The sequence below is a fragment of the Bufo bufo genome, chromosome 4 (assembly GCF_905171765.1).
Source record: "Bufo bufo chromosome 4, aBufBuf1.1, whole genome shotgun sequence".
NCBI lineage: Eukaryota > Metazoa > Chordata > Amphibia > Anura > Bufonidae > Bufo > Bufo bufo.
In genome coordinates, this window is record NC_053392.1 from 433,026,357 (window position 1) to 433,054,016 (window position 27,660).

Below are 27,660 nucleotides of genomic sequence, written 5' to 3' on the forward strand. Positions count from 1 at the left end.
GGGATCTGTGCACTGTTATGGGGAGGGGGATCTGTTGACTGTTATGGGGAGGGGGATCTGTGGATGGCACTGTTATGGGAGGGGGATCTGTGGATGGCACTGTTATGGGGAGGGGGATCTGTGGATGGCACTGTTATGGGGAGGGGGATCTGTGGATGGCACTGTTATGGGAGGGGGATCTGTGGATGGCACTGTTATGGGGAGGGGGATCTGTGGATGGCACTTTTATGGGGAGGGGGATCTGTGGATGGCACTGTTATGGGGAGGGGGATCTGTGGATGGCACTGTTATGGGGAGGGGGATCTGTGGATGGCACTGTTATGGGGAGGGGGATCTGTGGATGGCACTGTTATGGGGAGGGGGATCTGTGGATGGCACTGTTATGGGGAGGGGGATCTGTGCACTGTTATGGGGAGGGGGATCTGTGCACTGTTATGGGGAGGGGGATCTGTGCACTGTTATGGGGAGGGGGATCTGTGGATGGCACTATTATGGGGAGGGGGATCTGTGGATGGCACTGTTATGGGAGGGGGATCTGTGGATGACACTGATATGGGGGGGGGATCTATGGATGACACTATATAGCATCTTATGCTATATGTGTCATCCACAGATCTCCCCCATAACAGTGTCATTCACAGATCCCCCTCCCCATAACAGTGCCATCCACATATCCCCCTCCCCATAACAGTGCCATCCACAGAACCCCCTACACATAGCAGTGCACAGATCCCCCTCCCATAACAGCCCCGGCCCGCTGCTCACAGCAGTAGACTATTCTGGCAGTAACTTTTAAATTTTAAATCAGCACATCTTTATTACCTTACAATGAAGCTCCAGTAACAGGCAGAGCGGGCAGCGGCGTAACGTCACTCACTCACTTTATGAATGAAGCAGGCGCGTCACGTGAGTAAGTGACGTTACGCAGCCGCCGCCACCCGCTCTGCCTGTTCCCGGAGCTTCATTGTAAGGTAATAAAGATGCGCTGATTTAAAGTTCAAGGACCCGCAGACATAGCGCCTGACTGCCCGCTCCCGCCCCGCATAGCAACGAATTGGCCGATTATTCGATAACGGGATTCGTCAACAACGAATCCCATTATCGAATATTATCGATAACTTTGATTAATTGTTGCAGCCCTATTCAAAACATATAACTGCACCGCTGAATGGCAAATAAGACTTTTTTCCATTAATACACCCCAAAAAAGGCTGTAATTTTGTCATTTCACCGCACAACGGCAAATAAGCCCTTTCCCCCCCCCCCCCACTAATACACCCCAAAAAAGGCTTTAGAACATATAACTGCACCACTGAACGGCTAAGAAGACTTTTTTTTCCCACTATTACACCCCAAATAAGGCTGTAATTTTGTCACTTCACCGCACAATGGCATATGAGCCCTTTTTTTCCGCTAATACACCCCAAAAAAGGCTGTAATTTTGTCACTTCACCGCACGAAGGCTAATATGCCAATTTTTTCCACTAATACACCCCAAAAAGGCTTCAGAACATATAACTGCACCGCTGAACGGCAAATAAGCCCCTTTTTTCTACTAATACACCCCAAAAAAGGCTTTAGAACATATAACTGCACCAATGAACGGCTAATAAGGCTTTTTTTCCACTAATACACCCCAAAAAAGACTGTAATTTTGTCACTTCACTGCACAAAAGCTAATAAGCCCTTCTTTACAAATTAATACACCCCAAAAAAGGCTTCAGAACATATAACTGCACCGCTGAATGGCAAATAAGCCCTTTTTTTCCACTAATACACCCCAAAAAAGGCTGTAATTTTGTCACTTCGCTGCACAAAGGCTAATAAGCCCTTTTTTCCACTAATACACCACAAAAAGGCTGTAATTTTGTCACTTCACCGCACAACAGCTAACAAGCTTTTTTTCCCAAAAAAATACACCCCAAAAAAGGCTTCAAAACATATAACTGCACTGCTGAATGGCTAATAATACTTTATTCCCACTAATACACCCCAAAAATGTTTTAAAAACATATGACTGCACCGCACAACAGCTAATAAGATATGGAAATGTTTCCTAGTAATAAACCCTGTTAATGGCTGTATCACACAGCACTTTCACCCCAATAACAAGAACGGTTTGCTGGAATTACGGAGGTATCATCTATTGCAAACCTGAAAGCAGCAGTATAATGGCAATTTGGATCCCCAGTCAGTGTAGCAAGGTGTAATAGAATCGCTCCTATTACCCAGGCTGTACACTCCCCTATTGGACCCTGTTCTCCTTTTATAGTGTGGAATAATTCCTCCCTATCCTTTCCCTACACTTCTAATGATCTTTCCCTGAACTTCTATTCAGCCAAAAAAAAGTTTGAAAGTCTTTTCTACCACTTTCCCTAGCGCCTGCTAACTGATCTCCCTGCACTAAGTACACTGGAAAATGTCTGAATCCAAGATGGCTGAGGCTATTTATAGGGCTGTGACATCACAGGGGCTGGCTGGCTGCTGATTGGCTGCATGCATGGCATTGTGGGTGATCCCTCATTTCCAGAGTTCTTTGCTCCATGTCCTAACACGTGCAGCAGCCATTTTAGGAAAAAATGTGATTTGTTACCACGAAGTGTGAGGAAATTCGGATTCGATTTGCTCATCTCTACCCACGATGTGTACTTTTTTTTGTTTATTTTTCTTCAATATGGGGAAAGGAGGGGTGATTTGAATATATATATATATATATATATATATATATATATATATATATATATATATACACTGCGTGCAGAATTATTAGGCAAATGAGTATTTTGACCACATCATCCTCTTTATGCATGTTGTCTTACTCCAAGCTGTATAGGCTCGAAAGCCTACTACCAATTAAGCATATTAGGTGATGTGCATCTCTGTAATGAGAAGGGGTGTGGTCTAATGACATCAACACCCTATATTAAGTGTGCATAATTATTAGGCAACTTCCTTTCCTTTGGCAAAATGGGTCAAAAGAAGGACTTGACAGGCTCAGAAAAGTCAAAAATAGTGAGATATCTTGCAGAGGGATGCAGCACTCTTAAAATTGCAAAGCTTCTGAAGCGTGATCATCGAACAATTAAGCGTTTCATTCAAAATAGTCAACAGGGTCGCAAGAAGCGTGTGGAAAAACCAAGGCGCAAAATAACTGCCCATGAACTGAGAAAAGTCAAGCGTGCAGCTGCCAAGATGCCACTTGCCACCAGTTTGGCCATATTTCAGAGCTGCAACATCACTGGAGTGCCCAAAAGCACAAGGTGTGCAATACTCAGAGACATGGCCAAGGTAAGAAAGGCTGAAAGACGACCACCACTGAACAAGACACACAAGCTGAAACGTCAAGACTGGGCCAAGAAATATCTCAAGACTGATTTTTCTAAGGTTTTATGGACTGATGAAATGAGAGTGAGTCTTGATGGGCCAGATGGATGGGCCCGTGGCTGGATTGGTAAAGGGCAGAGAGCTCCAGTCCGACTCAGATGCCAGCAAGGTGGAGGTGGAGTACTGGTTTGGGCTGGTATCATCAAAGATGAGCTTGTGGGGCCTTTTCGGGTTGAGGATGGAGTCAAGCTCAACTCCCAGTCCTACTGCCAGTTTCTGGAAGACACCTTCTTCAAGCAGTGGTACAGGAAGAAGTCTGCATCCTTCAAGAAAAACATGATTTTCATGCAGGACAATGCTCCATCACACGCGTCCAAGTACTCCACAGCGTGGCTGGCAAGAAAGGGTATAAAAGAAGAAAATCTAATGACATGGCCTCCTTGTTCACCTGATCTGAACCCCATTGAGAACCTGTGGCCCATCATCAAATGTGAGATTTACAAGGAGGGAAAACAGTACACCTCTCTGAACAGTGTCTGGGAGGCTGTGGTTGCTGCTGCACACAATGTTGATGGTGAACAGATCAAAACACTGACAGAATCCATGGATGGCAGGCTTTTGAGTGTCCTTGCAAAGAAAGGTGGCTATATTGGTCACTGATTTGTTTTTGTTTTGTTTTTGAATGTCAGAAATGTATATTTGTGAATGTTGAGATGTTATATTGGTTTCACTGGTAAAAATAAATAATTGAAATGGGTATATATTTGTTTTTTGTTAAGTTGCCTAATAATTATGCACAGTAATAGTCACCTGCACACACAGATATCCCCCTAAAATAGCTAAAACTAAAAACAAACTAAAAACTACTTCCAAAAATATTCAGCTTTGATATTAATGAGTTTTTTGGGTTCATTGAGAACATGGTTGTTGTTCAATAATAAAATTAATCCTCAAAAATACAACTTGCCTAATAATTCTGCACTCCCTGTATACCATATGAAATGAGGGCAGCACTCCGGTCTTGTGGTGAAAAAGGTGGATTTTATTATACCCAAAGCAATGCAGCATTTCAGCTCTCTCAATGGAGCCTTTGTCAAGCTAGTGAATATAGTGCTCACAACATATTTAAACAGGTAGATCTCATCAGTATTACATAATTGGTCATTAATGAATAAATGTAAATATATAGTGAAAAACATGATTAAAAACATAATTTCCATGTGCTACATATATACAAAGTACAGCATTATTGCAAAGTGATTGTGATTACAATAAATAATCTTTCATATACATAATTCCGTGTCAAATACATAAATGCCAATAATTCATATATAAAGTGCATCTGTGCTTAATCATATATCAATAAAATAGAACAAACCCACGTCATGAATCCTCACATGTGTATCGTAACCTCAGCGTCCCATATTGGATACTGCGCATGCGCCGGCATATGTCCTAGGAACGGAACGTGAACTTTACTGGATTTACCAGTTACAGACCTTAAAACCCAACGGGTTAGGGTGGTATGATCATAGACGTGTGGGGTCTATATCTGAATGTGTATGTTAAGTATGGTGCTCTTAATTTACTGTTTTTCTTTTTATTTCAGGTTATCTAGATGGAAATTAATGTCTTGAGCATGAGGACATCGCCCGACATGAAACCTCCATGTGAATATGACCCACGAAAAAGGCCTTTTAACCTGTTTCTCCGTTGCTCTAGTTTCTCTATTAAAAGGGGGCAATTTACTAGAGAATTGGGGGATTTGACACAAAGGCTCTCTCAATGGAGCCTTTGTCAATGGGGTTGGGACCATCAGTGGCGTTGAGGAGAAGTCAGGTGGATACACAGCTGATAGTCCTACTGAATAGACTGTTAGAATTTGTATTATGGCAAGAAAAAAGCAGCTAACAGTCTATTCAGTAGGACTATCAGCTGTGTATCCACCTGACTTCTCCTCAACGCCACTGATGGTCCCAACCCCATTCATAAGGCAAGAAATCCCTCTTATTAAACCTGATAGGGCACACCTGTGAAGTGAAAACCATTTCAGGGGACTACCTCTTGAAGCTCATCAAGAGAATGCCAAGAGTGTGCAAAGCAGTAATCAAAGCAAAAGGTGGCTACTTTGAAGAACAAAGAATATGACATATTTTCAGTTGTTTCACACTTGTTTGTTATGTATATAATTCCACATGTGTTAATTCATTGTTTTGATGCCTTCATAGTCATGAAAATAAAGAAAACTCTTTGAATGAGAAGGTGTGTCCAAACTTTTGGTCTGTACTGTATATATATATATATATATATATATATATATATATACACACACAGTTGCAAGAAAAAGTATGTGAACCCTTTGGAATTATATGGATTTCTGCACAAATTGGTCATAAAATGTGATCTGATCTTCATCTAAGTCACAACAATAGACAATCACAGTCTGCTTAAAGGGACACTGACAGGCCTTCTGAGCATAGTTAGCTCTTTATATGCCCCCCTAGGTCTTATAATAAGTTCCCAATTCATATAAGTATTATCCCTGTGCGCATTATAAAACGTTAAAAATAATCTTTATAATCACCTCTCCTTTCTGCCCAAGGGGCGTTCTTTGCGGCGCATTTGTGCCCAGCCGCGTCCCAACTGCCGGGTCCTTAGACACGCCCATCTCATTAGTATTCACTTCGCTGGGCGGTATTTCTCAGTCCCCGACATTCGGAGATCATGCGCATGCGCCCGGCACCCTCGCTCGCCGGGATCACATTGTGCCATTGGGCATATAAAGAGCTAACTATACTCAGAAGGCCTGTCAGTGTCCCTTTAAACTAATAACACACAAAGAATTAAATGTTACCATCTTTTTATTGAACACACCATGTGAACATTCACAGTGTAGGTGGAAATAGTATGTGAACCCTTGGATTTAATAACTGGTTGAACCTCCTTTGGCAGCAATAACTTCAACCAAACGTTTCCTGTAGTTGCAGATCAGACGTGCACAGCGGTCAGGAGTAATTCTTGACCATTCCTCTTTACAGAACTGTTTCAGTTCAGCAATATTCTTGGGATGTCTGGTGTGAATCGCTTTCTTGAGGTCATGCCACAGCATCTCAATCGGGTTCAGGTCAGGACTCTGACTGGGCCACTCCAGAAGGTGTATTTTCTTCTGTTTAAGCCATTCTGTTGTTGATTTACTTCTCTGCTTTGGGTCGTTGTCCAGTTGCAACACCAATCTTCTGTTGAGCTTCAGCTGGTGGACAGATGGCCTTAAGTTCTCCTGCATAATGTCTTGATAAACTTGGGAATTCATTTTTCCTTCGATGGTAGCAATCCGTCCAGGCCCTGACGCAGCAAAGCAGCCCCAAACCATGATGTCCCCACCACCATACTTCACAGTTGGGATGAGGTTTTGATGTTGGTGTGCTGTGCCTTTTTTTTTCTCCACACATAGTGCTGTGTGTTTCTTCCAAACAACTCAACTTTGGTTTCATCTGTCCACAGAATATTTTGCCAGTACTGCTGTGGAACATCCAGGTGCTCTTGTGCAAACTGTAAATGTGCAGCAATGGGTTTTTTTTGGACAGCAGTGGCTTTCTCTGTGGTATCCTCCCATGAAATCCATTCTTGTTTAGTGTTCTACATATCGTAGATTCGCTAACAGGGATGTTAGCATATGCCAGAGACTTTTGTAAGTCTTTAGCTGACACTCTAGGATTCTTCTTCACCTCATTGAGCAGTCTGCGCTGTGCATCTTTACAGGACGGCCACTTCTAGGGAGAGCAGCAGCAGTGCTGAACTTTCTCCATTTATAGACAATTTGTTTTAGGCTGGGTTCACACGAGCGTGTCCGGATTAGTTCCAGATGCGTCCCGGTGTGTTGCGGCAAACCCGCGCGAGTAGGAATGCAATTGCAGTCAGTTTTGACTGCGATTGCGTTCCGATGTTCAGTTTTTATCGTGCGTGTGCAATGTGTTTTGCACGCGCGTGATAAAAAACCGACTGTGGTACCCAGACCCGAACTTCTTCACAGAAGTTCAGGTTTGGGTTCGGTGTTGTGTAGATGTTATTATTTTCCCTTATAACATGGTTATAAGGGAAAATAATAGCATTCTGAAAACAGAATGCATAGTAAGTGATCAGTTGAGGGTTAAAAAAAATAAACAAAAATAACTCACCTTCTCCGTTTGTTCGCGTAAGTCCCGGTCTCTTCTTTACTTCTCAAAAGATGAACTATGGGCTAAAGGACCTTTGGTGACGTCAGATCACATGCTCCAATCACATGGTCCATCACCGCGGTGATGGACCCTGTGATTGGAGCATGTGATCTGACGTCACCAAAGGTCCTTTAGCCCATAGTTCATCTTTTTAAAGAACTAAAGACCGGGAGAACTACGCGAACAAGAGGACAAGGTGAGTTAATTTTTTTTATTTTTTAACCCTCAATTGATCACCTACTAAGCATTCTGTATTCAGAATGCTATTATTTTCCCTTATAACCATGTTATAAGGGAAAATAATACAGTGTATAGACAGTCACCTAGCAACCGTGCGTGAAAATCGCACCGCATCCGCACTTGCTTGCGGATGCATGCGATTTTCACGCAACCCCATTCACTTCTATGGGGCCTGCGTTGCGTGAAAAACGCAGAATATAGAGCATGCTGCGATTTTCACGCAACGCATAAGTGATGCGTGAAAATCATCGCTCATCTGAACAGCCCCATTGAAATGAATGGGTCCAGATTCAGTGCGGGTGCAATGCGTTCACCTACCGCATTGCACCCGCGCGGAAATCTCGCCCGTCTGAACGCAGCCTTACCGTGGACTGATGAACAGCAAGGCTTTTGGACATACTTTTAGAACCCTTTCCAGCTTTATGCAAGTCAACAATTCTTAATCGTAGGTCTTCTGAGAGCTCTTTTGTGCGAGGCATCATTCACATCAGGCAATGCTTCTTGTGAAAAGCAAACCCAGAACTGGTGTGTGTTTTTTATAGAGTAGGGCAGCTGTAACCAACACCTCCAATCTCATCTCATTGATTGGACTCCAGTTGGCTGACACCTCACTTCAATTAGATCTTGGAGAAGTCATTAATCTAGGGGTTCACATACTTTTTCCACCTGCACTGTGAATGTTTACATGGTGTGTTCAATAAAAACATGGTAACATTTAATTCTTTGTGTGTTATTAGTTTAAGCAGACTGTGATTGTCTATTGTTGTGAATTAGATGAAGATCAGATCACATTTTATGACCAATTTGTGCAGAAATCCAGTTCATTCCAAAGGGTTCACATACTTTTTCTTGCAACTGTATATATATATAATTTTTTTAAGTCTCCCTTAGACTGAATAAATTACCACTGCAGCTTATAGGAGATTCAATACTTTCCTATGGAGCCTTGCAACAGGAAATGGAAATGTGTTGCTGTGGTGGACTTCCTAAGGATCAAGTCTACCAAAACGAACAAATGACTCGTTCACTGCACAGGGGAGCCACTCAGACCCTGGGAGCACAGCGCTCCCTGGGAAAAGGTATTCAATTGACTATGGCATCTGAGGGGTTAAATTCTGTGATCTGCATTATTGCTGATGACAGACCACAGACATTAGCTCTGGGTGTCCGCTGGCTATGTTGCCTGCTCAGCTTCTGAGTGGGTTCCATGTTTAAATACTGGACTTCTGCTGTACATGTTTGGAAGAGGTATAATATAGCACTTGCACAGAAACTGAGCGGGCGCTGTAGCCTACAGGTGCCTGCTGTTTTACACCATGGTCAGTTGTGACCATGGCATCTGAGCGGTGAAACCCCAGGAGCACTGCGCTCTCAGGGACCAAACAGCTCCCCCACGCTAAGGCTACTTTCACACTGGCGTTTTGAATTCCGTTTGTGAGATCTGTTTTAGGGATCTCACAAACGGTTCAAAACGGATCAGTTCAGCTCCAATGCATTCTGAATGGATAAGGATCCGTTCAGAATGCATCAGTTTGGCTCCGTTCCGCCTCCATTCTGCTCTGGATGCGGACACCAAAATGCTGCTTGCAGCGTTTTGGTGTCGGTCTGGCGATGCCGAGCCAAACAGATCCGTCCTGACTTACAATCTAAGTCAATGGGGACGGATCCGTTTTGACTTAGACTTTTTTCAAAAGAAAAATGCAAACGGATCCGTTCTGAACGGATACAAGCGTTTGCATTATAGGTGCGGATCCGTCTGTGCAGATACCAGACGGATCCGCACCTAACGCAGGTGTGAAAGTAGCCTAAGATGGACGGAGCTCGAACTATTAATATAATATGAAAAGTTATATAATATAATATAAAAATTTATGGGGGTCAGAATATGGTGAGGTAAAGAATAAAATATTTTTTCAAAGTATAAAAACACAAGAAAACCTATATAAGTGTGGTATTGGAATTGTACTATCCCACAGAATAAAGGTAACATGTCACTTTTACTGCATAGGACACAACGGAAAAAAACAAAAGCCAAAAACTATAGCGGAAATGCATTTTTTTCAATTCCACTACATTTGAAATGTTTTTTCCAGGCATCCACTACATCCTATGCAATATGAAATGGTGCCATTACACAGTACAACTTGTCCTGCAAAAACAAGCCCTCAAACACCTATGTGAAAGGAAAAATTAAAAAACACAGCAAAACGTATCCGTATGATTAATACAACCGGCTATATCCATTCAGAACGAAACTGGTGGTATTATATAGAAAATTAACATGCTGTGTCCGAAAAAAAAAACAGATTCAACACCATGGTTTCTGGTGCTGTTCAATTTCCCATGCCGCGCACAAAAACGCTGCTTGCAGCGGTATTTTGTTAGGCATGGGAACGCAACAAACTGGAACGGAACACATTCTGGTGCAATCCATTCAGTTTTTTTTTTCAGTTTTGTCCCCATTGACAATAAATAGGGACAACACTGAAGCGTTTTCCTCCGGTTTTGGGATCCTCTGTCAAGTCTTAAAACCAGAATGGAAAACGCAGATGTGAAAGTAGCCTAAAGCCTAACATATGTTCGGCAAGAGAAAAGTTAAAAACATATGGTTGTCAGAAAATGGCTGTTCAATAGCAACATGGCACCCATAACTTAATCTATCAAAATCTGTGCTGCAAAAGCCAAAAAGTTGTCTTCACTTCTAGGGTTGTTTCGGGTATCGAATTTTCCAATCAATACTTTTGTCTGGCATCTCCCTTGATACCAGGATTTGCCTTTTTTCGATACTAGGCTTCGCTATTGCGCAGTCTAGTATCAGAGAACACTGAGCGCGCTGCTACCTCCCCCCTGTGCCGCTGCCACCAATAAGGAGAGAGGGGCGGGCGCACTGCGCCACCAATGAATGTAAATGTTTAAAGAGGACCTTTCATCTGGCAAAAAATTCAGAACTAAGTATCATGATATGTACAGCGGTACCGAGGCATCTCACTGCAGTGTAATCCTGGTGCTCCGATGAGTTAACATGGCAGCCAGGATGCTACTGAAGTCCTGGCTGCCATAGTCAGCTCCCTGCTGCTGTGTGTACTATGCACAGTGCAGCAGGGAGTGTGTGAAGTCCTATTCACCCAATAAGAGCTCTATTAGGGTGAATAGGACAAGAGATCCCAGGTTCTGGCCCCTAAGGGGGGAAATAGTTATTAAATAAAAAGTAAAAAATAAAAATAAAAAGTTTAAAAAAAATCTAAATATTAAGTATAAATCACACCCTTTCCCAATTTTACATATAAATATAGAAACAATAAATAAACATATTACATATCGTCATGTCTGAAAAGTCCAAACTATTAAAATATTTTTAAAAATGTCCTATGCAGTGAGCGCCGTAGCAGAAAAAAAAAATAATAAAAACTGCGCGATTCGCCTTGTCCCCCAAAAAATAGGATCGGACTGTTCTATTATGGGCCGGACGTTCCATAAAATGCGGAATGCACGCGGCTTTTTTTGGTGTTTTATTTTTTTCGTGTGGTATCGAATGGTATCGAGTATCGCAATACTTTTTTATGGTATCGAAACCGAATCAAAATTTTGGTATCGAAACAACCCTATTCTCTTCTGAACCCTGCAGGATATCCAAACAGCAGTCTAAAGGCCTCATGTACATGACTGTATGTATTTTGCGGTCCGCAAAAAATACAGATGACGGCCGTGTGCATTTTGCGGCCGCGGAGCGGAACAGCTGGCCCCTAATAGTCATAGCCTTGTCTGTAATGCGGGGCTGATGCACCCAAACGTATTTTCTTTCCGTGTCCGTTTTTTTTTGCGGATCGTATACGGAACCATTGATTTCAATGGGTCTGCAAAAAAAAAAACTGAATTTACCCCGTGTGCATTCCGTATCCGCAGGGCCGGCGCTTCCAAATAGGCAAGGGGGACAATTGCCCCCGGGCCCCCAAGTCCTTAGGGGCCCCCGCCGGCCCGCAACTAACTATATTTTCGTGGGCCCCGTGGCGCAAGTGGGGGCAGCGGCGGCACGACAGTCACACAGGGAGATGAGCGCTTCCATTGTGGAAGCGCTCATCTCTATAGTGATCTGTATCGCCGTCCTCAGGACCTTCGCCACCTGAGCCGTACAGCGCGGGACACAGACCCGCATCGCTGTGTGATGGAGGTAAGTATAAGTGTTTTTTTTTTTTTTATATGTGTACAATACTGGTGGCTACTGGCACATGATGGGGGGGGACTCTGGCTACTGGCACATGATGGGGGGGGACTCTGGCTACTGGCACATGATGGGGGGGGACTCTGGCTACTGGCACATGATGGGGGGGGGCTCGGGCTCCTGGCACATGATGGGGGGGGACTCTGGCTACTGGCACATGATGGGGGGGGACTCTGGCTACTGGCACATGATGGGGGGGGACTCTGGCTACTGGCACATGATGGGGGGGGACTCTGGCTACTGGCACATGATGGGGGGGACTCTGGCTACTGGCACATGATGGGGGGGACTCTGGCTACTGGCACATGATGGGGGGGACTCTGGCTACTGGCACATGATGGGGGGGACTCTGGCTACTGGCACATGATGGGGGGGGCTCTGGCTACTGGCACATGATGGGGGGGACTCTGGCTACTGGCACATGATGGGGGGGGCTCTGGCTACTGGCACATGATGGGGGGGACTCTGGCTACTGGCACATGATGGGGGGGACTCTGGCTACTGGCACATGATGGGGGGGACTCTGGCTACTGGCACATGATGGGGGGGACTCTGGCTACTGGCACATGATGGGGGGGACTCTGGCTACTGGCACATGATGGGGGGGACTCTGGCTACTGGCACATGATGGGGGGGCCTCTGGCTACTGGCACATGATGGGGGGGACTCTGGCTACTGGCACATGATGGGGGGGACTCTGGCTACTGGCACATGATGGGGGGGACTCTGGCTACTGGCACATGATGGGGGGGACTCTGGCTACTGGCACATGATGGGGGGGACTCTGGCTACTGGCACATGATGGGGGGGACTCTGGCTACTGGCACATGATGGGGGGGACTCTGGCTACTGGCACATGATGGGGGGGACTCTGGCTACTGGCACATGATGGGGGGGACTCTGGCTACTGGCACATGATGGGGGGGACTCTGGCTACTGGCACATGATGGGGGGGACTCTGGCTACTGGCACATGAGGGGGGGGACTCTGGCTACTGGCACATGATGGGGGGGACTCTGGCTACTGGCACATGATGGGGGGGACTCTGGCTACTGGCACATGATGGGGGGGACTCTGGCTACTGGCACATGATGGGGGGGGACTCTGGCTACTGGCACATGATGGGGGGGACTCTGGCTACTGGCACATGATGGGGGGGGACTCTGGCTACTGGCACATGATGGGGGGGGACTCTGGCTACTGGCACATGATGGGGGGGACTCTGGCTACTGGCACATGATGGGGGGGACTCTGGCTACTGGCACATGATGGGGGGGGCTCTGGCTACTGGCACATGATGGGGGGGACTCTGGCTACTGGCACATGATGGGGGGGACTCTGGCTACTGGCACATGATGGGGGGGACTCTGGCTACTGGCACATGATGGGGGGGACTCTGGCTACTGGCACATGATGGGGGGGACTCTGGCTACTGGCACATGATGGGGGGGACTCTGGCTACTGGCACATGATGGGGGGGACTCTGGCTACTGGCACATGATGGGGGGGACTCTGGCTACTGGCACATGATGGGGGGGACTCTGGCTACTGGCACATGATGGGGGGGACTCTGGCTACTGGCACATGATGGGGGGGACTCTGGCTACTGGCACATGATGGGGGGGACTCTGGCTACTGGCACATGATGGGGGGGACTCTGGCTACTGGCACATGATGGGGGGGACTCTGGCTACTGGCACATGATGGGGGGGACTCTGGCTACTGGCACATGATGGGGGGGACTCTGGCTACTGGCACATGAGGGGGGGGACTCTGGCTACTGGCACATGATGGGGGGGACTCTGGCTACTGGCACATGATGGGGGGGACTCTGGCTACTGGCACATGATGGGGGGGACTCTGGCTACTGGCACATGATGGGGGGGACTCTGGCTACTGGCACATGATGGGGGGGACTCTGGCTACTGGCACATGATGGGGGGGACTCTGGCTACTGGCACATGATGGGGGGGGACTCTGGCTACTGGCACATGATGGGGGGGGACTCTGGCTACTGGCACATGATGGGGGGGACTCTGGCTACTGGCACATGATGGGGGGGACTCTGGCTACTGGCACATGATGGGGGGGGCTCTGGCTACTGGCACATGATGGGGGGGACTCTGGCTACTGGCACATGATGGGGGGGACTCTGGCTACTGGCACATGATGGGGGGGACTCTGGCTACTGGCACATGATGGGGGGGACTCTGGCTACTGGCACATGATGGGGGGGACTCTGGCTACTGGCACATGATGGGGGGGACTCTGGCTACTGGCACATGATGGGGGGGACTCTGGCTACTGGCACATGATGGGGGGGACTCTGGCTACTGGCACATGATGGGGGGGACTCTGGCTACTGGCACATGATGGGGGGGACTCTGGCTACTGGCACATGAAGGGGGGGACTCTGGCTACTGGCACATGATGGGGGGGACTCTGGCTACTGGCACATGATGGGGGGGACTCTGGCTACTGGCACATGATGGGGGGGACTCTGGCTACTGGCACATGATGGGGGGGGCTCTGGCTACTGGCACATGATGGGGGGGACTCTGGCTACTGGCACATGATGGGGGGGGCTCTGGCTACTGGCACATGATGGGGGGGACTCTGGCTACTGGCACATGATGGGGGGGACTCTGGCTACTGGCACATGATGGGGGGGACTCTGGCTACTGGCACATGATGGGGGGGACTCTGGCTACTGGCACATGATGGGGGGGACTCTGGCTACTGGCACATGATGGGGGGGTCTCTGGCTACTGGCACATGATGGGGGGGGGGGACTCTGGCTACTGGCACATGATGGGGGGGGACTCTGGCTACTGGCACATGATGGGGGGGGACTCTGGCTACTGGCTCATGATGGGGGGGGACTCTGGCTACTGGCTCATGATATGGGGGGGGGGGGGCTCTAGCTACTGGCTCATGATATGGGGGTCTCTGGCTACTGGCACATGATATGGGGGCCTTTGGCTACTGGCACATGATATGGGGGCCTTTGGCTACTGGCACATGATATGGGGGCCTTTGGCTACTGGCACATGATATGGGGGGCCTCTGGCTACTGGCACATTATTGGGGGACATCTATGGGGGCACTTCTTACTGGCACATTATTGGTGGGCACTATAGGGGAATCTACTGAGGCCACAAAGAACGGGTATTTTATTTGAGGGCTCTGTATAGGGGCATTTTATACTGGGACACATTATGGTGGGTACTATGGGGAAGGGGGGAGAGGAGTACTATGGGGTCATCTACGGGGGCACTAAGAAGGGGTATTTTATACTTACAAATTATGGGGGACACTGAGGGCATCTACTAGGGCACTATATATGGGGCATTTTATACTGGTACATTATGGGGGGCACTAGGAGGGAGGGGGGAGAGGATCACTATGGGGGCATTTACTGGGAGCACTATATAGGGGTATTTTATACTAGCACATTATGGGGGCACTATTTGGAACATTAGCTCAACTGTGGGCATTACAAGGGGGTATTTTTTGCACTGTCACATTATAAGGAGAATTTTTTCTATTGGGGGGGGGGGGGGCATTATGGTGGGCTTTATTACTCCCCCATGGTATGACCCCCTAGTAGCAGCTCTGCTTCCCACTCTGCCCCTTCTCCAAATCCTTATTATGAAATCTTTCTCATTAGGATAAAATACATCAGCTCCACCGAGCCCCACAGCCAAGTGTTCAAGTGGTGTCCGAGATCCCCAAGAGCCAATCAATTGTAAGTTTTCATGTGAAATATGTTTGTTATACATATATAGCATACACTGTGCCACACAATATACAGTTTCTTCTATATGAACGTCCACAAATTAAATCTCCAGAGTCAATACGGGACGTTAAAGTCCGCAAGTGTCATGGGGGGGGCCTTATTGTTTTTCGCCCCAGGGCCCCATTTCACCTAGAACCGACCCTGCGTTTCTGTATTTCCGTTCCGCCAAAAAATAGAATATGTCCTATTATTGTCCGCATTACGAATGTTCTATTAGGGGCCAGCTGTTCCCTTCTGCAAAATACAGAATGCACACGATATCATCCGTATTTTTTGCGGACCGCAAAATACATACAGTCGTGTGCATGAGCCCTTAGTCCACATTTATGGCATTTCCACACCCAGTAGAGCCTTCCTAACCTAATGGGCACTGAAATGTCTTATCTGTGGAACACTTGCAATTTTCGCAAAGTTCCCTGCTCATTTTTTTCTGCAAAACTTCTGTGGTGTCAAAATGATCACTGCACTCCTTGATAAATAACTTGAGAGGCATAGGGGGTCATGTTAACCAGAAATAGGCCTATACTAGGCGGATTTCAGGTGCAGATTGCAGTGCAACGGTCTGAAACGCCAGTCTTAAATAAATAAATGATCCCCATTGTTTCTAAAAAGAGGTCACTTAAAGGGGGTTTCTACTATATGGGTACCTCAGGGGCTCTGTCAATGTAATGTAGCACCTGAAAACCATTCCAGCAAAATCCACACTCCAAAAGCATGAGCTGGGCAAAGGATATTGGCACTGAAATGCTATATCTGTGGATAAACTGCCAATTTCATTTTGCACGGTCCACTGCGCATTAATGGCTATGTGTAAGGTGTTTCCAAAACCAAGAAGAGGGCTTACTCTTCACACTGGCACATGCTGGGCACAATATATTTGCCTCTGAGACGGCAAATCCGTGTAAAAATTGCAATTTTTACTACACCCCTTGGTAAATTCGGCGAGGAGTGCGTTTTCCAATATGGGGTCACTTCAAGCAGTTTTTTTTTTTTTTATTCACCTCCAAGCCTCTGCAGTTGTCGGCCAGTGCTATATAAATCACCAAACTAGGCCTCAGATGCACATGGTGCTCTTTCTCTTCTCTACCCTGCAGTATGCCCACACAGCAGTTTATGACAACTTATGGGGTGTTACCTTACTCAGGAGAAAATAGGTAACAAATTGTGGGGTGCCTTGTTAGGGGTATTCCTTGTAAAAAATGAAAAATTTGGGCCTAAAACAACATTTTACTGGAATAAATAACATTTTCTTCTTTTCACAGCCAAGTGTCTCTAAAAATTGTATAAAACACTTGTTGAGTCAAAGCACTCACTACACCAAACAAATTCCTTGAGGGGTTTAGTTTAAAAAATGGAGTCACTTTTGGGGTGCTGCTGTACCACTACCTGGTCCTGTCAATTAAAGCAGCCAGAAAGGGACTAGCCACAGAAATGAGTGGAGATTGGGTCCAACAACAGGGTCACACCCTCATTGCACCAAAGATCTAATTTGCATATTAAGAAAAAGTATCATAACTTGGGAACAGAGCCTCAGATCAACAAAAGAAAAACAGAGTTTTAATTTGATAGGGAGGTCTCTGGTGAAAAATTCCCTTGAAGCTGAAAACTGGCTGATTGTAAGGCTACTTTCACACTAGCGGCACAGACCTCCGTCAGGCTGTTCCATCCGGTGAACAGCCTGCCGGATCCGTCCTGCAGCTAGTGACCGTGTGCCTCCGGACTGCTGCTCCGTCCCCATTGACTATAATGGGGGCGGGGGCAGAGTTCTGGCGGAGACACGGCCGTGCACAGCGAGAGGCTGCCGGAATAAATGTCGGACATGTCGTTGTTTTTTTCGCCGTGCCTCCGCCGAAGCTCCACCCCCGCCCCCATTATAGTCAATGGGGACGGAGCGGCAGTTCGGGGGCACACGGTCACTAGCAGCAGGACAGATACGGCAGGCTGTTCACCCGACGGAACAGCCTGCCGGAGGTCCGTGCCGCTAGTGTGAAAATAGCCTAAGGTGACTACATTATAGCCTGGATTAGTTAATGTGCCCTGTTGCTTCTCTTCTACAGAATTACACTGTATCAATGAAACTAGAATTAAATACAGAGACATTGTAATTGCAGGTCTACAAAATAATTACATTATTAGAGTCCTATGGTGGAAGTCCAGGTTCTAGTACTAAGGTGAATAGAGAGACCACTGCTCCTGCGTCTCTACCTCTTCGCTGAAATCAGTGGGGGGGGGGGGGGTGGAAGCTGCTGCGATGCTCAGAAGTTTCCATAACTGTAGATTATATGAACATTGCATGGCCTAGTAAGGTTTTAAATATATCCCAGAGCCCACATGTGATGTGCTACACGCATGAACGAGGAAGGCTACACCATCACAGATTTGGAAATACTATGTATATTGAAAGCGATCATTGACAATAATGCGCAAATTCATATAAGTGGCATTAATTATACATGGATTTTTTGTTTTCATGAATCCTATCTGACAATTGGCCAGCGGCCTTCCTGCAGAACAGTGGCCAAATAAAAAGCAGAAGCAATGTCTTATACATGGGGTACAACCTGTGAAGTACCCATACTACACTACAAGAGAAGAGACCATAGGAAGAAGCTGATGTCACCCAAGGAGAGAGTATTTCATCAAGCATCAGTTCATGTGTGCACCATCCACCCCCTCCACAATTCATACAGTGCTGCATCTTTGCAGGGCCGTTTGAAGGAATTTGGGGGCCCCAAGCAAAATAGACATGGAGCCCCCCCCCCCCCCTCCCCACCTTACGCACGCAAAGCCTACAGGAACCACAGTATAGCCATACAGTTTAAGTTCACCCACACTTTATATAAATAAAAAAGGAGGTTTACAGTGCAAATACTGCTGTTGCATTTAATGTGCATGAAATTTGAACATTTTCAACAAATGTCCTACTTACTCTCCCCCTCCCTGTTTTTTTTTTTTTTACTCCCTACCCATAAGTTCCTAAGTTAATTCAGTCCTCCGGCTCCTTTCCTGGACCCTGTAGCATGGCCGAGCTCCTCGCTCTCTACCTCCAGTCCTGGCTGTCACTCAGTGCGGCCGGGAACCGCGTGCTACAGGTCAGGAGATTCAGTTTCCTGTTCCCGGCCGCGGCCGGACTAAAAGGAAGTGGGCACTCAGTGTACACTTCCTGTCAGTCTGGCCGGGAACAGGAAACTGAATCCCCTGTTCCTGTACCGTGCGGTACCCGGCCGGACTGAGTGACAGCCAGGAGGTAGAGGAGGAGAGCTCGGCCACGCTACAGAGCAGCAGTCAGCAGAGGAGGAACTCGGGAGGTAACCAGGAGTGCTGCAGCCGCCTGAGGCTCTCTATAGAGCGCTCAGGCGGCTGCAGCCTTAAAGCGAACCTTTCACCTCATTTTCACTTTATAAACTAGCAACAGTACCTTATAGATTATCTTGAGTGTGTTGTTATCCATGTTAGTGCCGCTTTCCTGGGCTCTTTATACTTCAAAAAATCGTCTTATAAACTTCACATTCGGTGCTCCAACAGTCATGCAACCAGTCAAGGGGGTAGCCCTTCCATCTCCTCTGGCCGTACCGCCCCTGCCCTAACCCCTCCTCTATGCTCCTTAACTGACAGCCGGCTCAGTCGCCGGGACGGCGCTTCCGAAACCTGCGCATGCGCCGTCCTCCTGATTCGCCGCGTGATTCCGTCTTTCTTGCTGACAAAAGCGCGATCATGTAAGAGAATCGCGCATGCGCCTTACGCGATGCCGGCCTGTCTGCTCTCCTGTCTGCTCTCCCTCACGTGCGCGCGCGCACGGGAGGGAGAGCAGACAGGCCGGCATCGCGTAAGGCGCATGCGCGATTCTCTTACATGATCGCGCTTTTGTCAGCAAGAAAGACGGAATCACGCGGCGAATCAGGAGGACGGCGCATGCGCAGGTTTCGGAAGCGCCGTCCCGGCGACTGAGCCGGCTGTCAGTTAAGGAGCATAGAGGAGGGGTTAGGGCAGGGGCGGTACGGCCAGAGGAGATGGAAGGGCTACCCCCTTGACTGGTTGCATGACTGTTGGAGCACCGAATGTGAAGTTTATAAGACGATTTTTTGAAGTATAAAGAGCCCAGGAAAGCGGCACTAACATGGATAACAACACACTCAAGATAATCTATAAGGTACTGTTGCTAGTTTATAAAGTGAAAATGAGGTGAAAGGTTCGCTTTAAAGGAAGCAAAACAAGCACCGGCTCTGCTTGGCCCCGGGCCAGCTCGGGGCTCCAAGCAATTGCTTGTTTTGCCTGTCTGTTAGCGACGGGCCTGCATCTTTGAGGGGTCAGCAAGCAACACGGGGGTCATTTACTAACCAGAAATACGCCTATATAAGGCCTACTTCTGGCACAGAAAATGGTCTAAATGTAAGACAGCAAGGAAGGTGTCCCCACATTTAGAAGAGGCGGTGGATCCGCCGACGTTATGTAGAGGCGGGCACTTCTACATTTCTCCAGTGGATCCACCACCAGCTATAGGGGTTATTAAGGCATTTTAATAAATTACCCCCCCCCCCCCCGCCCCATATACCCCGCCATCAGTGCTGCATCTGTGAGGAGTCAGTAAGCACCATATAAGCCACCACCAGTGAGGAGTCAGTAAGCACCATATACCCTGCCATCAGTGAGGAGTCAGTAAGCACCATATACCCTGCCATCAGTGAGGAGTCAGTAAGCACCATATACCCTGCCATCAGTGAGGAGTCAGTAAGCACCATATACCCTGCCATCAGTGAGGAGTCAGTAAGCACCATATACCCTGCCATCAGTGAGGAGTCAGTAAGCACCATATACCCTGCCATCACCCGTGAGGAGTCAGTAAGCACCATATACCCTGCCACCCGTGAGGAGTCAGTAAGCACCATATACCCTGCCACCCGTGAGGAGTCAGTAAGCACCATATACCCTGCCACCCGTGAGGAGTCAGTAAGCACCATATACCCTGCCACCAGTGAGGAGTCAGTAAGCACCATATACCCTGCCACCAGTGAGGAGTCAGTAAGCACCATATACCCTGCCACCAGTGAGGAGTCAGTAAGCACCATATACCCTGCCATCAGTGAGGAGTCAGTAAGCACCATATACCCTGCCACCAGTGAGGAGTCAGTAAGCACCATATACCCTGCCACCAGTGAGGAGTCAGTAAGCACCATGTACCCTGCCACCAGTGAGGAGTCAGTAAGCACCATGTACCCTGCCACCAGTGAGGAGTCAGTAAGCACCATATACCCTGCCACCAGTGAGGAGTCAGTAAGCACCATATACCCTGCCACCAGTGAGGAGTCAGTAAGCACCATATACCCTGCCACCAGTGAGGAGTCAGTAAGCACCATATACCCTGCCACCAGTGAGGAGTCAGTAAGCACTATGTACCCTGCCACCAGTGAGGAGTCAGTAAGCACCATATACCCTGCCATCAGTGAGGAGTCAGTAAGCACCATATACCCTGCCACCAGTGAGGAGTCAGTAAGCACCATATACCCTGCCACCAGTGAGGAGTCAGTAAGCACCATATACCCTGCCACCAGTGAGGAGTCAGTAAGCACCATATACCCTGCCATCAGTGAGGAGTCAGTAAGCACCATATACCCTGCCACCAGTGAGGAGTCAGTAAGCACCATATACCCTGCCACCAGTGAGGAGTCAGTAAGCACCATATACCCTGCCACCAGTGAGGAGTCAGTAAGCACCATATACCCTGCCACCAGTGAGGAGTCAGTAAGCACCATATACCCTGCCACCAGTGAGGAGTCAGTAAGCACCATATACCCTGCCACCAGTGAGGAGTCAGTAAGCACCATATACCCTGCCACCAGTGAGGAGTCAGTAAACATGCTGGTGGCCATGTTCCTTACCTGTAGAAGCGGTCATCTCTGTATGGAGTCAGATCCTCCTTCAGCTCCTTGTAAGCGTCTCTGATTTTCTTGCAGAAGTCTTTGAATTCACTGTACAGAGAGCTCTCAAATGCTGCATAGTCTGGATCCATCCTCCCGGCTGTCAGCTGTCCATCTATCACAGCAGTGGGCGGCTCTGATAAGCAGCGCCGCTAGGGCTTCTAACTGACATGCACGGCCTATGATCGGTATTATTACGAAAGCCTGAATGACTTCATAACCGTGATTCCCGGCCACCCGTTCTAAACCGAGGACACCGGGACCGTAGAGCGGATGTCACAGAGACCACCCACAGGCTTCATCACGGAGACGGTGCTGCCACCTTGTGCCGTCCATAGGTATTACATACATGCTTTTAGCAGCAGCGCACCCGCTTTTCGGTAGTTGCTGGTACTGTACCCACCGGCGCTATATGCCATAATATAAACCAGGTCCTCGCTCTGATGATTACTGGGACATGTTATTTATCTACAGTAGATTGTGCGGGAGGATGTGGTGTTTACTGGATTTTAACCATATCCATGACATTCAGTATGCAGGCAATATGTTTTGCTTACAGAAACCAGTGCAAGCCAGTGAAGATGAAGCATTATCCCTTATGCCTCATTCACAAATCAGTGTTTTGGTCAGTGATTTCCATCAGTGATTCTGACCCAAAACCAGGTGCGGCTCTAAACACAGAACAGGTGCAGATCTTTCCTTATACCTTATGTCTGTGGAGGCTCCAAATCTGGTTTTGGCTCACACTCACTGATGGAAATCCCTGATCAAAACACTGACGTGCAGGGCCGGTGCAAGGATTTTTGCCGCCCTAGGCAAGATAAAAATTGCTGCCCCCCCCCCCCCCCCCCTTATCAGATGATCTGCCCATTTCATGACATCACATATGTTCCACCCCTTTCTCAGCTTTTAAATTAAAAGAACTGCTATGTTTCCCTTACGGTTAATCCAGCTTCTTGTAGCTGTCTCTTTTTGCGGAACGGAATTGCGGACCCATACGACGTGCGGACCCGATCCGGAATTGCGGACCCAGATCCGCAATTCCGATCCTGAAAAAAATAGAACATGTCCTATTCTTGTCCGCAATAGCGTACAAGAATAGGCATATTCTCTTAGTGCCAGCAATGTTTGGTCCACAAAATGCGTAGCGCACATTGCCGCTGTCCGTGTTTTGTGGATCCGCAAAACACACACGGATGTGTGAATGGACCCTAAATGTGAGGTAAATTAGTTTCCAATGTAGTATTAATAACTAAACAATTACATAATAAACATATTGCATTGTCTACTTACCACCAGGACAATAAGATGATCTGGTCTCTGGCTGCAGTCTGGCTCTTGGTCTGGCTCTGGGGACTCCCTTGTCACTCTCTTCTCCCTTCTCCCCCCTCCCTCCCTTGTCACTCTCTTCTCCCCCCTCCCTTGTCACTCTCTTCTCCCCCCTCCCTTGTCACTCTCTTCTCCCCCCTCCTCCCTCCCTCCCTCCCTTGTCACTCTCTTCTCCCCCCTCCCTCCCTTGTCACTCTCTTCTCCCCCCTCCCTCCCTTGTCACTCTCTTCTCCCCCCTCCCTCCCTTGTCACTCTCTTCTCCCCCCTCCCTCCCTTGTCACTCTCTTCTCCCCCCTCCCTCCCTTGTCACTCTCTTCTCCCCCCTCCCTCCCTTGTCACTCTCTTCTCCCCCCTCCCTCCCTTGTCACTCTCTTCTCCCCCCTCCCTCCCTTGTCACTCCCTTCTCCCCCCTCCCTCCCTTGTCACTCCCTTCTCCCCCCTCCCTCCCTTGTCACTCTCTTCTCCCCCCTCCCTCCCTTGTCACTCTCTCCCCCCCTCCCTCCCTCGTCACTCTCTTCTCCCTCCCTCCCTCGTCACTCTCTTCTCCCTCCCTCCCCCCCTTGTCATTTCTCTTCTCCCCCCTCCCTCCCTTGTCATTTCTCTTCTCCCCCCTCCCTCCCTTGTCATTTCTCTTCTCCCCCCTCCCTCCCTTGTCACTCTCTTCTCCCCTCCCTCGTCAATCTCTTCTCCCCCCTCCCTCCCTTGTCATTTCTCTTCTCCCCCCTCCCTCCCTTGTCATTTCTCTTCTCCCCCCTCCCTCCCTTGTCACTCTCTTCTCCCCTCCCTCGTCAATCTCTTCTCCCCCCTCCCTCCCTTGTCACTCTCTTCTCCCCTCCCTCATCAATCTCTTCCCCCCCCTCCCTCCCTCGTCACTCTCTTCTCCCTCGTCACTCTCTTCTCCCTCCCTCCCTCGTCACTCTCTTCTCCCTCCCTCCCTCGTCACTCTCTTCTCCCTCCCTCCCTCGTCACTCTCTTCTCCCCCCTCCCTCCCTTGTCATTTCTCTTCTCCCCCCTCCCTCCCTTGTCATTTCTCTTCTCCCCCCTCCCTCCCTTGTCATTTCTCTTCTCCCCCCTCCCTCCCTTGTCATTTCTCTTCTCCCCCCTCCCTCCCTTGTCACTCTCTTCTCCCCCCCTCCCTCCCTTGTCATTTCTCTTCTCCCCCCTCCCTCCCTTGTCATTTCTCTTCTCCCCCCTCCCTCCCTTGTCACTCTCTTCTCCCCCCTCCCTCCCTTGTCACTCTCTTCTCCCCCCTCCCTCCCTTGTCACTCTCTTCTCCTCCCTCCCTTGTCACTCTCTTCTCCCCCCTCCCTCCCTCCCTTCTCCCCCCTCCCTCCCTTCTCCCCCCTCCCTCCCTTGTCACTCTCATTTTACACCAATCCCCCCCCCCCCCCCCCGTCACCTCTAGTGTAGCGTGGCCAAGCTTTGTTCGGTCCGCAGTACAGGAGCATTTGTTTCCTGTACCCGGCCGGACTGAAAGGAAGTGCACACTAAGTGAGCACTTCCTGTCAGTCCGGCCGGGTACAGGAAACAAAAGCTCCTGTACCGCGGACCGAACAGAGCTTGGCCACGCTACATTAACAACAGCAGTAGCACAGAGCAGACACAGCAGGCGCAGGCCCTGCTGACGTGTGAATGAGGCTTTAGGATAACAAAGGTATTTTTATTTTTTTTTTCATTTTTTTTTTTCATTTTTTTTTTACTCCCCCATCTTCCTTGAGCCATAACTTTTTTTTATTGGCCATTTTGACCCATTTTTTCCATTACGCCATTCGCCATATTGGAATTTTTTTATTATATTTTAATAGTACAGGCATTTTCAGACTCGGAGATGCCCATGATGTTTATATTTTTTGTTATTTATGTATTATTTTTTTTATTCTACCAAAAAGGCGGTGATTTAAACTTCTATATTTAACCCCTTAAGGACTCAGCCCTATTTCACCTTAAGGACTTGGCCATTTTTTGCAAATCTGACCAGTGTCACTTTAAGTGCTGATAACTTTAAAACGCTTTTACTTACCCAGGCCGTTCTGAGATTGTTTTTTCGTCACATATTGTACTTCATGACACTGCTAAAATTGGGTCAAAAAAGTAAATTTTGAAATTTCAATTTTTGGGAAAATTTTCTATTTTAACCCTTACTTTATTACTGGAAAAAAATGGGTTAACAGCCAAAGAAAACTCAATATGGGTTGCCCTGATTTTGTAGTTTGCAGAAACACCCCATATGTGGTCGTAAACTACTATTTGGCTAAACGGCAGGACATCCAAGAAGGGGAACACCATATGGTTTTTGGAAGGCAGATTTTGCTGGACTGGTTTATTTACACCATGTGCCCTTTCAAGCCCACTGATGCACCCCTAGAGTAGAAACTCCATAAAAGTGACCCCATCTAGGAAACTACGGGATAAGGTGGTTGTTGTTTTGGGACTATTTTAGGGTAAATATGATTTTTGGTTGCTCTATATTACACTTTTTTGAGGCAAGGTAACAAAAAATTTAAATTCTAAAATTGTTTCTACATTCGCTATTTAGTTTTGTGGAACACCTAAAGGGTTAGCAAAGTTTGTAAAGTAACTTTTGAATACCTTGAGGGGTGTAGTTTCTTAGATGGGGTCACTTTTTTGCAGTTTCTAGTCTAGGCCACATCAGGTGGGTGCTTCTAATGGGACATGGTGTAAATACACCAGTCCATCAAAATCTGCCTTCCAGAAACCATATGGAGTTCCCTCCGTTCTATGCCCTGCCGTGTGGCTATATAGCCATTTACGACCACATATGGGGTGTTTCTGCAAACTACAGAATCAGGGAAATAAATATTTAGTTTTGTTTGGCTGTTAACCCTTGCTTTATTACCGGAAAAAAAGGATTCAAATGGAAATTTTGCCAAAAAATGGGTGTTTTGTCACAGTTTTTATTTAATATTTTTGACGCTGTTCATCCGAGGAGTTTGGTCAAATGTTATTTTTATAGGGCAGATTCTTACAGACGTGGCGATACCTAATATGTCTACATTTTAAAATTTATTTAGATTTTACACTATATTATCATTTTAGGAACCCAAAAAATTATTTTAGTATCTCCATAGCCTGGGAGCTACAGTTTTTTTTTTTTTGTTGGGCGACTTTCTAATTTAAGGGCTCATTTTTTGCGGGATGAGATGGCGGTTTTATTGGCACTAATTGGGGGTGCATATGACACTTTGATGGCTCTCAGACTTTGGAGACACTAAGCAGGCATCCTCAAACTGCGGCCCTCCAGATGTTGTAAAACTACAATTCCCACCATGCCCTGCTGATGGCTGTAGGTTGTCTGGGTATGCTGGGAGTTATAGTTTTACAACATCTGGAGGGCCGCAGTTTGAGGATGCCTGCACTAAAACTAATATTTTTTGGGGAAAAAAAAAATTGTTTCCGTGTCTCCAAAGTCTGAGAGCCATAGTTTTTTATGTTCTCTAGGGGACTGTTGGGGATTATAAAAATTTAGTACTCCATGGAAGTGTGATACTCCCTGAAGCAATCGATAACGCAGAGGCCCGGATGATCGGGGCACGTGTCGCACCGTATCCCCCTCCTGCGACACACTCTGCACTTTTTTGGGGTTCGTCCCTTCTTTCCAGTATGGGGGACCACACCTGGAAAATGTTGGCCAGGGACGATCCGGGCGCCTCCAATTCCCAAGGTACTCCGGCCTGCTCTTTCCCGGTCCGAAAAGATCAGGTCCTTGAGGACTGCCTCATAGAATTGGAGGAATGTCCCTGTGCTGCCAGCGCTTTGGGATAGTACAAAAGAGTTGTACATGGCAACCTGCACCAAGTAGACTGCAACTTTTTTGTACCATGCCCGGGTTTTGCGCATGGCATTATATGGCTTGAGGACTTGATCAGAGTGAGAGCAACTCCTCCCATATACCGATTGTAGTCGACGATACAATCGGGCTTGAGGACCGTTGCCGCGGTACCTCGCACAGAGACGGGGGTGGTGCTGTTACCGTGGATTGTGGACAGTATAAGGACATCCCTCTTGTCCTTATACCTGACCAGCAACAGGTTTCCACTGGTAAGGGCACGGGTCTCACCCCTGGGGATAGGTACCTGGAGGGGGTAGGCAGCGTTGATTTTTCTGCACGGTCCCACAAGCGAACGTGGATCTGGCGGCAAGGGACCTGAACAAGGGAATGCTAGTATAAAAGTTATCCACGTACAAGTGGTAACCCTTATCTAGCAGTGGGTACCATAAGGTCCCACACGAGTTTCCCGCTAACACCCAGAATGGGGGGACATTCTGGGGGTTTATACGGGAATCTTGCCCCTCGTACACACGAAATTTGTAAGTGAACCCTGAGGCACTCTCACAAATTTTGTACAATTTCACGCCATACCTCGCCCGCTTAGTGGGAATGTATTGGCGGAAACTGAGTCTCCCCCTGAACGCAACGAGAGACTCATCAACCGCGACCTCCCTTCCAGGTACATAGGCCTGCACAAATTTGGCCCCGAAGTGATCGATGACCGGCCGTATCTTATACAGACGGTCAAGGGGCAGGATCACCTCGGGGGGGACATGCATTATCTGAATAATGCAGACATTTCCGGATGGCCTCAAACCGGGGACGTGTCA

The 27,660-nt window shown here is 47.7% G+C and overlaps 1 protein-coding gene across 1 annotated transcript in view; it reads right to left on the bottom strand.

Annotated features, from left to right (window-relative positions):
• The window catches only part of TMEM181 (transmembrane protein 181), a 223,053-nt gene extending 201,097 nt beyond the window's left edge, over positions 1 to 21,956 (bottom strand). Inside the window, exon 1 of the mRNA XM_040429354.1 lies at positions 21,673 to 21,956. Coding sequence (XP_040285288.1) covers positions 21,673 to 21,803 — 131 coding nt within the window. The 5' untranslated portion in view covers positions 21,804 to 21,956. The remainder of the gene's footprint in view (positions 1 to 21,672) is intronic.
• Between the last annotated feature and the right edge of the window lie 5,704 nt (positions 21,957 to 27,660).